Source organism: Bidens hawaiensis, unplaced genomic scaffold, assembly GCF_021521415.1.
Source record: "Bidens hawaiensis isolate Kalapana, Puna unplaced genomic scaffold, B.hawaiensis_p1.1 tig00009566_1, whole genome shotgun sequence".
Lineage (NCBI taxonomy): Eukaryota > Viridiplantae > Streptophyta > Magnoliopsida > Asterales > Asteraceae > Bidens > Bidens hawaiensis.
Window position 1 is genome coordinate 334,702 of NW_027491713.1, and position 12,086 is coordinate 346,787.

The following is a 12,086-nucleotide window of genomic DNA, read 5'->3' on the forward strand; positions in this document are numbered from 1 at the left end:
CAGCGCGGGCATATTATGTGCGCCCTGCGCGAGCGCGCCATGTTAAGAACCTGCGTGGGCATATGTTATATGCGCCATGCGCGAGTGTATTGGTTTTATGTACCTTAACGTTATGTTGTCTAATGGGTTGACCATCCCGCATGATGCTAAGGCGGGTGCATCCTAAATCGTTTATGCGCGTGCGGAAGGGAACTAACCTCCCCGCATGGCGGGAACATTGAGAGCTAGTTTGTCTGAAGCTCCAAGATGGAATTGACTTCAACATAACTGATCACTATGTTGAAATACCAAGACCACCTGGAGAATCTACAAATGAAACTCAATGTCCCTAACTGCGAGAAGGTTACGTGCCTACCCGCAGCAAAGAAATGTCCTTCACGCAGAAAGCTATGCGCACAAAGTGATACGCACAGAACACTCAGTCTATTCTCCAGACGTAAGGAGATTACTCCCGCCCAAAAGGAAACAGTAGCGTGTTTCAGAGATTTTCCACTTTTTACTGTACACTGACAAAAGTACCAGAAAAAGCACACTGTAACATGAAAAGTCAACTGTCAGCCACCCTATTCTCACCAACCCCAGACCTGCATGTCCTGACCAAATCAAATCAAAATCTTTTATCCACTACTCCACTCTTAAATAAATAATAATAATTTCCATACTTTATCATCATTACACCTAGATATGAAAAGATTACAATCCCCTAAAGCAAGGGATTGTGTTCCCTTGAGTTTGACTATAAATATGTAACCTAAGTTATCACCCAAACACACTTCAAACTTCTCTCTTAAGAACTGCAAACTTGCACTAATCATCTCCCAAGCATCCGTTGTTTTCATTTCCGATCCTGTTACTAGGTAAGCCGAGAATATAACCTTGAGATCTACTTTCCAACCCTTATATTCTCCTATTTCTTGATCTTAATATATATACTTCTTAATCGTATTCTAGACCTTCAATTCAAAGGCCAACACCAAGAAAACCCGAATCTCGATTAATCCCTTAACAAGAACCTCAGGTGAGTCTCACAGCCCCTATTTTCACTGTTTTCACTATTTTTAAACTGTTTTCGGGGCGAGGGACACGTACTTAAATAATGTTTTATCATGGTATACTTACAAGTTATGTAAACGATTGTGTTTAAATTATGTTTCATGATGAGCAATGCAAACGGTTAGCTATGATTTACGATGTATGTGCGCCAGAACTCGAGTAAGTGATCACTTTACCATTGGAACTCTAAGGGTAGGGACTGCTGGTTTGATCCGCCCACTCGTAGGGTCGCACCTCTTACACAGACGAGTGCCTAGTATGGTCATGGGGCAGTACTATGGGTTTGAGCCCGCTCGTAGAGGTCGCTCCTCTTACGCAGACGAGCGCCTTGTTTTCCGGCACAACGTCTGCGCGTAACCCGCGGGACGGTATTATTCGCTCGTAGTGGCAGCGCCACTTACACAGACGAGCACGGTTTTTCAGATGTGTCCGCGCGTAACCCGCGGGACGGTATTACTTGTTTCGCTCGTAGTGGCAGCGCCACTTACACAGACGAGCACAGTTCCCAGAAATGTTCGCGCGTAAACCGCGGAACGATTTTTATCAGATTATGTTTTCAGAACTGTTTTACTAAGCATGTGTTTCAATGATGCTATTATGTTTATGACGCGATACGATTTATCAAGTTACTAAAACTTGTGAACTCACTCAGTTTATACTGATTCAAATGTTTTACGTGTCTTTCAGGAGATAACTAGGTAGCGCATGGAGTCACACTTAGAGCACCTCACGCTGAACATCTAAAACTAGCTTTTTGGAAGATTTTAGTTCTATCCCTTCGATGCGCGTGGTTGTTCCCGCCGCGCAAGGGGATATGGCGTGGAAATCTTCAACAGTTTTTATACTTGGATGTTTTTATGTAATTTTTAAACAATGTAATGTATTTGTATTAAACTTTTCATGCGCAATGAAAATCTTACTTTGAATGTTTGCAATGGCCCGTGCTTAATTATCAATCCCCACTCGCGCGCGCCCGGCTGTTTCCGCCGCTCAGGGCCGGGTGTGACATTAATGATGATCAAAATAGTAATACACCTACTTATATGATTCTTCTAGTTTTCTACGTAAAACTAGACTATGTATTGGACGCATCTTTATATACGATTTATACAAACACATCATGTTTGGATTTGAAACATGGTCACCATGTGTGGTCTTAATAAGGTTTTTCGTTGATAGTGCCGCATGGCATCGTTATTCGTTAGTTTCATATCATTAAATATGAAAATAATAATAAGCATTCTGCCTAACTTCCTTATTTATCACACGATTAAAATGTTTATCAACCACGTTTAAAAAGTCCAACATGGCAACAAATATTTAGGGGATGCTTGTTTTTTGACAAAAGATCTTCCTGACCTTTTATGTCTGCGTCGCACAAACCAACATTTAGACATTTCATTAAAAACGCATCTCCGCGCCCTCTTATCCTAGAAGACATAGACTTTCTTCTTTTCAAGTCTTCTACCTCTTCTTTATTTCCCATCATGTATCTCATTCAAAACCCTAGCCCCCTTTCATCCTACCATCTCCTCCCCTTCATCTCCGGTGGCCTACACCTCCGGCGACCGTAACCCCTCACCTCCAGCGACCTCCACTGGCGACTCCTCTTTTCAAGTAATGCAGAGGATTACTGATTATTTGTTTGATTTGTCAAATATTGTGTTTTTATGTGATATAGAGGAAACCCTAATTTGGGTCTAAGTTGTTTGATTTATGTTATAAAGAAAACAAATTTGCTTTAAAAAGGTACTCCCATTTTATGATTTGTAAAAAAGATTTCAAAACAAATTTGCTTTAAAAAGGTCATATTATTATGCTTGATTTTTAAATTTGATTGATTTTAAGGTCCATGATGCTGTACCTCACTTTCAATTTATTGTTATATGGATTCTTGATTGCTTGTTTTCTGCATGTGTGTGATCAAATGCTTTGCTTGCATAACAAAAGATGATTGCTTGAGTTTGATTTTAGTTTCCAAATTGGTTTTGTGTGATACCCTTTTGACCAATTGGATCATACAACTAATACAAGAAATGAAGAGGATTACTGATTATTTGTATAATTTGTCAAATATTGTGTTTATGTATGATATAGAGGAAGTCCTAATCATTTGTTGGGTCAAATTGTTTGATTTAGAACAAAGCTTCTAACTTTATGAACATCAAGAAAATGTGGTGTTGAATGGTTTGAAGGAAAAACATAATAAATTATTGTACTGTTGTTTGACTATTATTTAAATTTCGATGTTGAATGACATTTTTATTTAAATTTCAGCTTATTTAAAGATTTCTGTTTTGTTTTAGCAGTCTACAGACGTTAAAAAACAAACAGTCTTCTTCTTGCAGACTGCAGAGGTTTGGTCCACCTCTTCTGCTACAGATGACTGCAGATGTGGTCAGACATTTTATCTCTGAAAAAACAAACACCACCTTAAACTAAACAATATGAAGCATACTTCCCGCCATTTCCAAACCCTCATAACAAACAACCCTTTAAAAGAAATAACCATAAATGCAGCATGTATTACCAATATGTTGAAGAAAAAAAAAAGAAGATTTTATTGTTCAAGAACTGCATAAAGCTTCAATCGCCAAGCTTTTTGTCACACCAGGGCACGGGTTGCCAAATGTAGCCGTTGCAACAGGAACCGAACACTTATTCTTCCCTATACAAACCTGCATTGTTCATCAAACATGGCTTTATTACGCTCATCAATCAAAAAATTCCAGATCAAAATCAAGTTTATGCTCTACTAAATGCTATAGCTCATTAAACTAGTTATATACTTATTATTATCTTTAATTATTATAGCCTAAAGGGTATCTATGTGTAATATCTTACTATATATGACTCAATATATAAAAAGCCTATGCACACAATCAATATACAATAAATGTGATTTAACTCGGCCAGATTGAGGTTTGTCTATGTTGTTGAATTAAATCAAACAAAAAGATACAACAATAATACCTGTTGGACTACAGGCAAGGCATCTGTATGACAACTTCCTTGAGTAAAAGTGCCACAGTCTCCTTTGGGATTCCCGAAACTAGCAAACCGAACGGATGTGATTTTCCAGCCTTGGTCACAAGTTAACCGAACTTCAGGGGTTTCAGAAGTGGAATCAGAGTTGGGTTTCCAGAGGTCAACGGGAATGGAATCATCCTCAAATGCATGCCCACACGCCTCCTGCCCGGTCCGTGTCAGCACAGAAATCTTTGACGGGTCACCACCAATCTCTTCATGAAGAACCAGCAAGTTCTCACCAGCATGCACCCACGTTCGGGGCACGTGATATCTAGAACATATTCTTTAAATCAGTATACGCTCTTTATAACTCTTACATACAATATTTTGAGTATGCTACTTACAATACTTGAGCAGGTTGACCACACTTCTTCTGGCATTTTTTTGCATCATAGGTTCCCCGATAGTCACAATGATCGGTGCACCCCGTCGACGGTGAAAGGTAAGTTGACCAGTACCGTCCTATACATTGACCGTTGACCCAAGCTTGACCTTTCCCCATACTAGCAAGGTTCAGTGATATAGGACCTTTTCCTTCAGGAGCCGTGAATGTGGACTGGGAATAAGTAACAGAAATTACAGTGTTGATCACACACGAATAAACGGTTTTGAACAATGCATTACATACTTTATACCATATGAGACTCTGATTAATGGGTAAGGAAGCGCCGTGGGTCCACATGGAGCTATTAGCAAGATCGGTTTTATCAAGTCCAAGGCTTTCTCCTTCAGTTCCCACCTGAAGGCAAAGAAATGTTGCATAAAAAGGCAGGTGCTTGAGGTAAAGACAAACTCATAATAGCAGACGGAAATTAGTAACTAATATATATCGGCTATTAGACCCCCGCAGTTGAAACTGGAGGGTCTCGAATGCTGAGACTGTTCTTGAAATCATCAAACAGCACAAAAGGGAGTCCTTTGGTGAAGATGTCGGCTATTAATTAATGTTAAAACATGAACCTGATAGGTCCACTTGTTAGATGAATAGTCCTTTTTGGTGTTCTTCAGGTCAGCAAGGATGACTGAATATAGGCCCGCCCCCATGACATCAAACCATGGACCATAGTTCTGTAGAAAAAATATAAAAAATAAAGATATGATGGCATTATAGTTAGATATACTAAAAACAATATTGCCTTTTTGTCTTGCTATAATCCGCCAGACCACTAACAGGTTGTAATCTCGTTAAACAGGTTGGTGGGGCGTAATAAATGGAGTGAATGGGTTCGTTTAATTAAACGAAAAACACAGATACGGGCAAGTAACTAGCAAAAAGAGAAAAGAGACAATCACCTGTACACCAATCAACATATTAATTATATCCAATGTGTTGTTTCCTGGTTCGAGGCTAATCTTTTCACTTATGTTGAAGCTTGCATCATCATGATAACCATATCCAAACGCTACAATTGAATGAAGAAAAGTAAACATTGCATAGCACATGCGTAGTTAATTAGAGTTACACATATGCATAAGAATTACAATAACTGCCCTATAAATCTATAATAATAGTACCTAGAACCTTTTTGTTCAGGAAAACCAGAGCAGCATGTCCCAAACTCTGAATGAACAAAAATGCATCTTTCTTTTCATCTGCTTCTATGCTGCAGAGGTGACAAGATATCATCATATAAGCAGTCACATTACATTTGTATGATTACATGCGATAAAATGGGCTGATTTGGACAATTTAACTACAAATTACCTTGTGCTATACCATAGAAAATTGCTAGTGTCTTTTGTGGTACTTATCTGCTCTAGCAAACTAGTTTCCGTGAACGAGTCGTTACTCCAAACGCCCACTTTTTCCAAAAACCAGCTCCAAGGTGAAGTTGACAATGATAATTCACTCACACTGCCACCAGGAGCTGCTGTGGCATCACCAATACTTTTCTGAGCAACAACCTTTATCCATATTCAACATTAAGAGCATATATAAACACACCAGATGTCAGATTGTATGTGGTTAAATGAATAATAAAACATCCTTAAGTTTACCTTTGCTGTGTTGAAAATAACATCCTTACAATCTGGAAGGATGCTAACAGACCATGCAGGGAGAAAATACAATTTTCCATGAAATGTCACATTTGCATCTGCACAGCTACCATAATTTGCAAGAAAAGCTGCACAAGCACCGTCTTTTTTATAGTATACATCTGCCTGGTGAATAAATCGATTGTGTTAATAAGAGTAGACACAGTACAGTGTAATATTTGATATAAATTTAAATTACAGCTTTGTGGAAAATTAAGAAGATGCTTCAGTTTTTAATGAAATATGTATGTATCTAGGCTGTAGCATACCTCTAAGTTTATACCAAGAGATTGATGAACATGATCTCCATTCACCAAATACTCTTCACAATGTTGTATTGCCATGTGTAGGTCTCGCAAGTGGCCCCACTTTGGCTGCCTTATAAATCCTGCAAAAGTTATCCTCATTAATCAACTGAGACTTCAATAATACAGTTAGTAGTAGTTTATTTAAAATCAGAAAATTACCATACTCATTAATTGGAGCATCATAATCATAGCTTGTAGCAACCAGTGGGCCCCCAGCTGTCCGCCCGAAATTTGTTCCACCAAAATACTGCAAGGGTTTTTAAAGTACATGTCAGTCTATATTAAATAATGCATGTTGACATGAAGCAAAAAATAGGTTGAATTCACCATATAATAGTTATGAAAAGTGCCTCCTTTTTCGAAAAACCGTGCAACAGCAAAAGCCAAATCTTCAACGGGTCGGTAAGGAACAGGGTAACCAAATGAAAGAAACCTGCAAAATCAAAGAGAGATAGGAGACCAGCTGTGTATATGCTTTCATGGAGAGTAGCAATCCACAAAATAGGTTAGCTGTACCATCCCGTGTAGTCCTCGGTCCAAATCTTCGGCTTTAAGGGAGAATTTGGGACGAAAGTATCACAATAGAATCCATTGCATGTGTTTATCTGGATTATAGCATGTCAGTTATCCTATAAACTGAGATATGCTTTCTAAATGGTAACCTTGAAGGGGTGAAAACAAGCCGAGCCCCTTCTAAGCTACTCAAGATCGGCTTGCTAAAAGCTCTAATCTAGTTGAACGTAAACGAGCCCGAGTCTAAATTGGAGCTCCATTAGTAAACAAGCTCGAGCTCAACAAGCATCATTATTGTCTTATTAACTAGGTTCATTATAGTATTTAATTAATACAGTTAGTTTTATTTAGATAATAAATATTATAAAGCAAATAATATTGAAATAAATAACTCAATAATATATATATTCTGTTATGGATGCAAATTACAATTATGTGTGTGTGTGTCTGTGTGTAAACTAAACAAAATAATAAACGAGCCGAGCTAGATTTTAGAAAATTACTCACAGACCAAGCTCGAGCTTTAGAGATAGAGCTCAATACAAGCAGATCCTGAGCTCTGATCAGTTAAACAAGGTACTCAGGCAGTCGGGCTCGAATGTCTACACCCCTAAATTTAATGCTATAGGTTGTGAGATAATTTGACATACAATCGGATCAGGTGCATCACTCTGTGAGCACATCACCCAAGGAACAAATAACTCAATAATATATATATTCTGTTATGGATGCAAATTACAATTATGTGTGTGTGTGTCTGTGTGTAAACTAAACAAAATAATAAACGAGCCGAGCTAGATTTTAGAAAATTACTCACAGACCAAGCTCGAGCTTTAGAGATAGAGCTCAATACAAGCAGATCCTGAGCTCTGATCAGTTAAACAAGGTACTCAGGCAGTCGGGCTCGAATGTCTACACCCCTAAATTTAATGCTATAGGTTGTGAGATAATTTGACATACAATCGGATCAGGTGCATCACTCTGTGAGCACATCACCCAAGGAACGGATGTGTTAAGACTAAGAGCAGTTTCTGCTGCCCATTTTACATACAACTCTCCACCAACTCCATAGACCCACTCCACATTTCCATATTCATTCTCCACCTGTTTAACAGAGCAAACCACACCACATGGATATAGACCCGGAAGCACAAAACAGATACAACTTTAAAAGTATAAATAGAAATCACCTGAGCCAGAATAATTGGGCCTCCTTGTGATGCAAAAAGATTCTCGTCTTTCATTAAATTAACAATTTTAGCAATAAAAAGTTCCATTTCTGCCTGCACCATATTTTCGTGTTAAAATCTGCAACAACTGCTCACTAAGAGCATTCTCATCCAACCCCTTATATTATGTGAGGGGGTGTTTTTATAATTTAGAGAGTGATTTAGAGTGTTGTGAGTGAAGAGTTTTTATATTTTAGAAAAAGTAGTGATTTTTCTGTTCATCCCCTATAATTTTTTAATATATTTTGAAAGTGGTTGTGAGTAAAGGAAAGAGAAAAGGTAATGATAAAAGGTATAAAAAGTATTATTTAATTGAAATGGAGAGAGAAAATAAAGTGAGTTTTAGTGTAATTTTTGGTTTGGAGATAGGGGTGGGATGAGAATGCTCTAATAAGCCTCACAAAATTGCCCGAGTGGGTCAAGGATCATATGGGTTCGGATTCAGCTAGGCTTGGATCAAAATAGATCGCTTTTAAAAAAAATATCAATACAGTTCGGGCCAGACCGGTCTCGGGATTGTATGTGGCATTGGAGTACCTGAAACGGGCCATTTATGGTCCGGAACTGAATTCCTGGAATGAAGTGCAACCAAAGAGGAAATCCTCTGCTTAACAAAACATAAAAATGAATTAAATGGACAAAAAGGGTGGGTTCTAATTCAGCAAAGATGTAAAAAAACAGACAAATAAAATTTGACGCATGCATACGGGCCAAATTTATACTTCAAAACTACAGATTATAACAAGCAATAACCAACCCATAATTCCACTCAGCACATGCATATGGACCAATACGAAGATGAACAAACAGGCCTGCATCCTGAACCACCTTCACAAACTTAACCAAGTCAAACCGCCCTTCAAAGTAGTACTGTCACATATAGAAAGTAAATAATAGTCATTATAACAACTCATTTCCATGAACTCTGTAAATTTGCTTTGATGGTTTCTTATATACTTTGGTTTATATTATATCATGAAAAAATCTTCATTATATAAGCATATAGAGATGTGCATTCAAAACTATACCTGCCCCTTCACCGGCTCATGATAATTCCAGAAAACATAAGTCTCGATCACATCCAATCCTCCTTCCTTTGCTTTCTCAATGATATCCGGCCACATCTATAGTTCAAAACAGATCAACCAAAAAACTTTAATGGTATATTGATTGTGCACACATTAGAGTTACATAGAAACTCTTTATATAAAGCTTAACACTACGCATAGGTGCACCAAGATAAACTACAAAAGTAATCGTCTACTGGTCGATTATACGTTATAAAGTATGCTAATTACAGTTAAATAAATACATAAAAGGTCTAATAAGCACATCATCAAACACATTCTCATGTGATACATGAAACAAAATCACCACTAACATAACAAAACGGAAAAGTGGATTTAAATAATCCCAACAAACGAAATGTTTGCTGGCGGTCCCACCTTTTAACATATTTTCCACCAACGGACCCTTACTAACGAAATCCTAATGTTGTTACTTGTTAGTCACCTGAAAAATGTTTTTGGCTGGAAAACTAAACCTTTTTCGCCGGAAAACCACCACCACCATGGCCGACAACCACCACCAACTGACTCCACCGGTGGTTCTAGGGTTCCGACAACCTCAATAATAGGGATTTTTATTAGAAAAAGGTTCCTAAAGGACTGATCTAAGGTAACAAATAGGTTTAGGACAAAAAGGTTGAATTTTCCGTCCAAAATCATTTTTCCGAAAACTACAGCGTTAAGATTCTCATGGTTTGTTGGTAGAAAAAAATTAAAAGGTGGGACCACCAGCAAACATTTCGTTAGTTAGGACTGCTAGTTGGCAGTAGTGAATAGTTGAGATTATATAAATCCAATTTCCTAACAAAAACATTTAAAAAAAAATAAAATGCATAAATAAAAAAAAATGAACTGACTTCAGGAGTGGCTCTGGGATAATGAAGAGATCCAGATTGCAAGATCCTCCTTCTTCCATCTATAACCAAAGCTTTACTGTCATAAGTTACTGTCACAGAAACCCCACCTAATTCACCATAAACCACAATTAGTAACAAAATCAGTCCAAATTTCCCCATGAACTCAATTCAAATTGCAGAAAGGTAGCATACAGAAGAATGTATTAAATAGAGTTAATATTTGGATGTGATGGATTTGTTGAAGAATAATAATATGAAGTAATAAATAATAAGACGGAAAATGGAATGGGTTTTGGAGTGTACCTGTTGTTGAGATTACTCCAACCGATGATCCCTAAACTTGATTCCTATGATTGTTGTTTGCTAAGGTTTAATGGATACGACAGTGTGTGTGCGTGTTGCTTTCCCGCCATTCTTAAGCCTGTCTGTTACTACTTGTCATGTTTAATGTATCCAAGAGCTGAATGGGATGCGAGAAGGAATGGATAATTACAGTCTCTTTTTATTTTGTTTGGTATTAAAAAAAAATTGTATGAATGAAATAAAAATAATAAAAACACTCCTATCTCAAAATAATCTTTTCACCTGAAAAAAAGACTTTAAAGGCGACGGTGGTGATGTTAGTTCTGGCGACAAAAATGGCGGTGGCAGTGGCGACAGTGGTGGTGCTCTCAGCTTCTTCCTTCCAAAACGAAAACAGATCAACACAATGAAACCAACAATAAGTAGGGAGGCAACGGAGCATATCACAACCACCTCAACAAGGGCCCGGAAATCAGGTGAGTGATAATAAGCAAGTTGTGTTGGTGGTTGGAGAGAAGCTGGTGGACTCAATGTGGTGGTAGAAGAGCAGCTGGTGGAGAAGTAGTTGGTGGTTCGTGTGTGAGATGACAAGATGGTGGGTGTGGTTTCCGACGAGGACGAGATCGCCGGTGGTTGTTCACATCCGGGGATGGTGGGGATCGAAGCTGCATCTCTCGAAACATGGTGGTTTGCTAGTTTAGAAAGGAAAGGAAATGAGATAATGTGGTTTCCTTATACCCAGGGTGTAAAATCCCTAGACTCTCTCCTAGGGGATAATGATTACGGCACGGTAGTAACTAAGCCAGGGATCGATGTCTTTTTTCATGATACCCAAAGATCCTTCAAGATTACTCTTAAGGGGTTACTCCCAATATACTGTACATGTACGCACGAATATACAATTGTACATTGCTAACTTTAGTTTTTTGAAAGGATAATTGAAGAAACACTAAGAGTATGTTTGGTTGGAGGTAATGGAATAAAGGGGGAATGGAATGGTAGAGACAAAGGAATGAAATGGATAATTAACATTCATTTCTCTTGTTTGGTTAACCTTTGGGAATGGAATGAATTATTACTTTATTTTGTTTGGTATCCAAAAAAATTGTATGAATGAAATAAAAATAATAAAAACAGTACTCCTATCTCAAAATAATTTTTTCACAAAAAAAAAAGACTTTAATGGCGACGGTGGTGGTGTTAGTTCTGGTGACGAAAATGGCGGTGGTGGTGCTCTCAGCTTCTTCCTTCCAAAAAGAAAACAGATCAACACAATGAAACCAACAATAAGTAGGGAGGCAATGGAGCATATCACAAGCAACTCAGCAAGGGCCCGGAAATCAGGTGAGTGATAAAAAGCAGGTTGTGGTGGTGGTTGGAGAGCAGATGGTGGAGTCGGAGGTTGTGGTAGGAGAGCAGCTGGTGGAGAAGTAGTTGGTGGTTCGTGTGTGAGATAACAAGATGGTGGGTGTGGTTTTCGACGAGGACGAGATCGCCGGAGGTTGTTCACATCCGGGGATGGTGGGGATCAGAGCTGCATCTCTCGAAACATGGTGGTTTGCTAGTTCAGAAAGGAAAAGAAATGAGATAATGTGGTTTCCTTATACCCAGGGTGTAAAAACCCTAGACTCTCTCCTAGGGTATAATGACTATGGCATAGTAGTAATTAAGCCAGGGATTGATGTCCTT

General features: G+C 38.3%; 1 protein-coding gene across 1 annotated transcript; it reads right to left on the reverse strand.

Annotated features, from left to right (window-relative positions):
* Nucleotides 1–3,620: 3,620 nt before the first annotated feature.
* LOC143532868 (beta-galactosidase 6-like) lies at nucleotides 3,621–10,253 on the reverse strand. The gene is made up of 19 exons (XM_077027788.1): nucleotides 10,095–10,253; nucleotides 9,199–9,294; nucleotides 8,928–9,040; nucleotides 8,708–8,774; nucleotides 8,132–8,224; nucleotides 7,902–8,045; nucleotides 6,945–7,033; nucleotides 6,756–6,861; nucleotides 6,588–6,675; nucleotides 6,390–6,508; nucleotides 6,082–6,246; nucleotides 5,789–5,988; nucleotides 5,599–5,687; nucleotides 5,377–5,486; nucleotides 5,044–5,151; nucleotides 4,712–4,822; nucleotides 4,428–4,639; nucleotides 4,027–4,354; nucleotides 3,621–3,731 (listed from the first exon to the last, which is right to left on the reverse strand). The coding sequence occupies exons 1-19, from the start codon at nucleotides 10,251–10,253 to the stop codon at nucleotides 3,621–3,623; spliced, it is 2,508 nt and encodes an 835-aa protein (XP_076883903.1).
* Between the last annotated feature and the right edge of the window lie 1,833 nt (nucleotides 10,254–12,086).

Bases quoted from the DNA above. Each gene is read 5' to 3' on its own strand.
- LOC143532868 (XM_077027788.1), bottom strand. From the start codon at position 10,253: ATGGGGAAATTTGGACTGATTTTGTTACTAATTGTGGTTTATGGTGAA. The intron at 6,676-6,755 runs GTGAATTCAACC...AAACCCTTGCAG, and splicing joins CTTTTCATAACTATTATATG to TATTTTGGTGGAACAAATTT. The intron at 3,732-4,026 runs GTATTATTGTTG...TGAACAATGCAG, and splicing joins CCTTGCCTGTAGTCCAACAG to GTTTGTATAGGGAAGAATAA.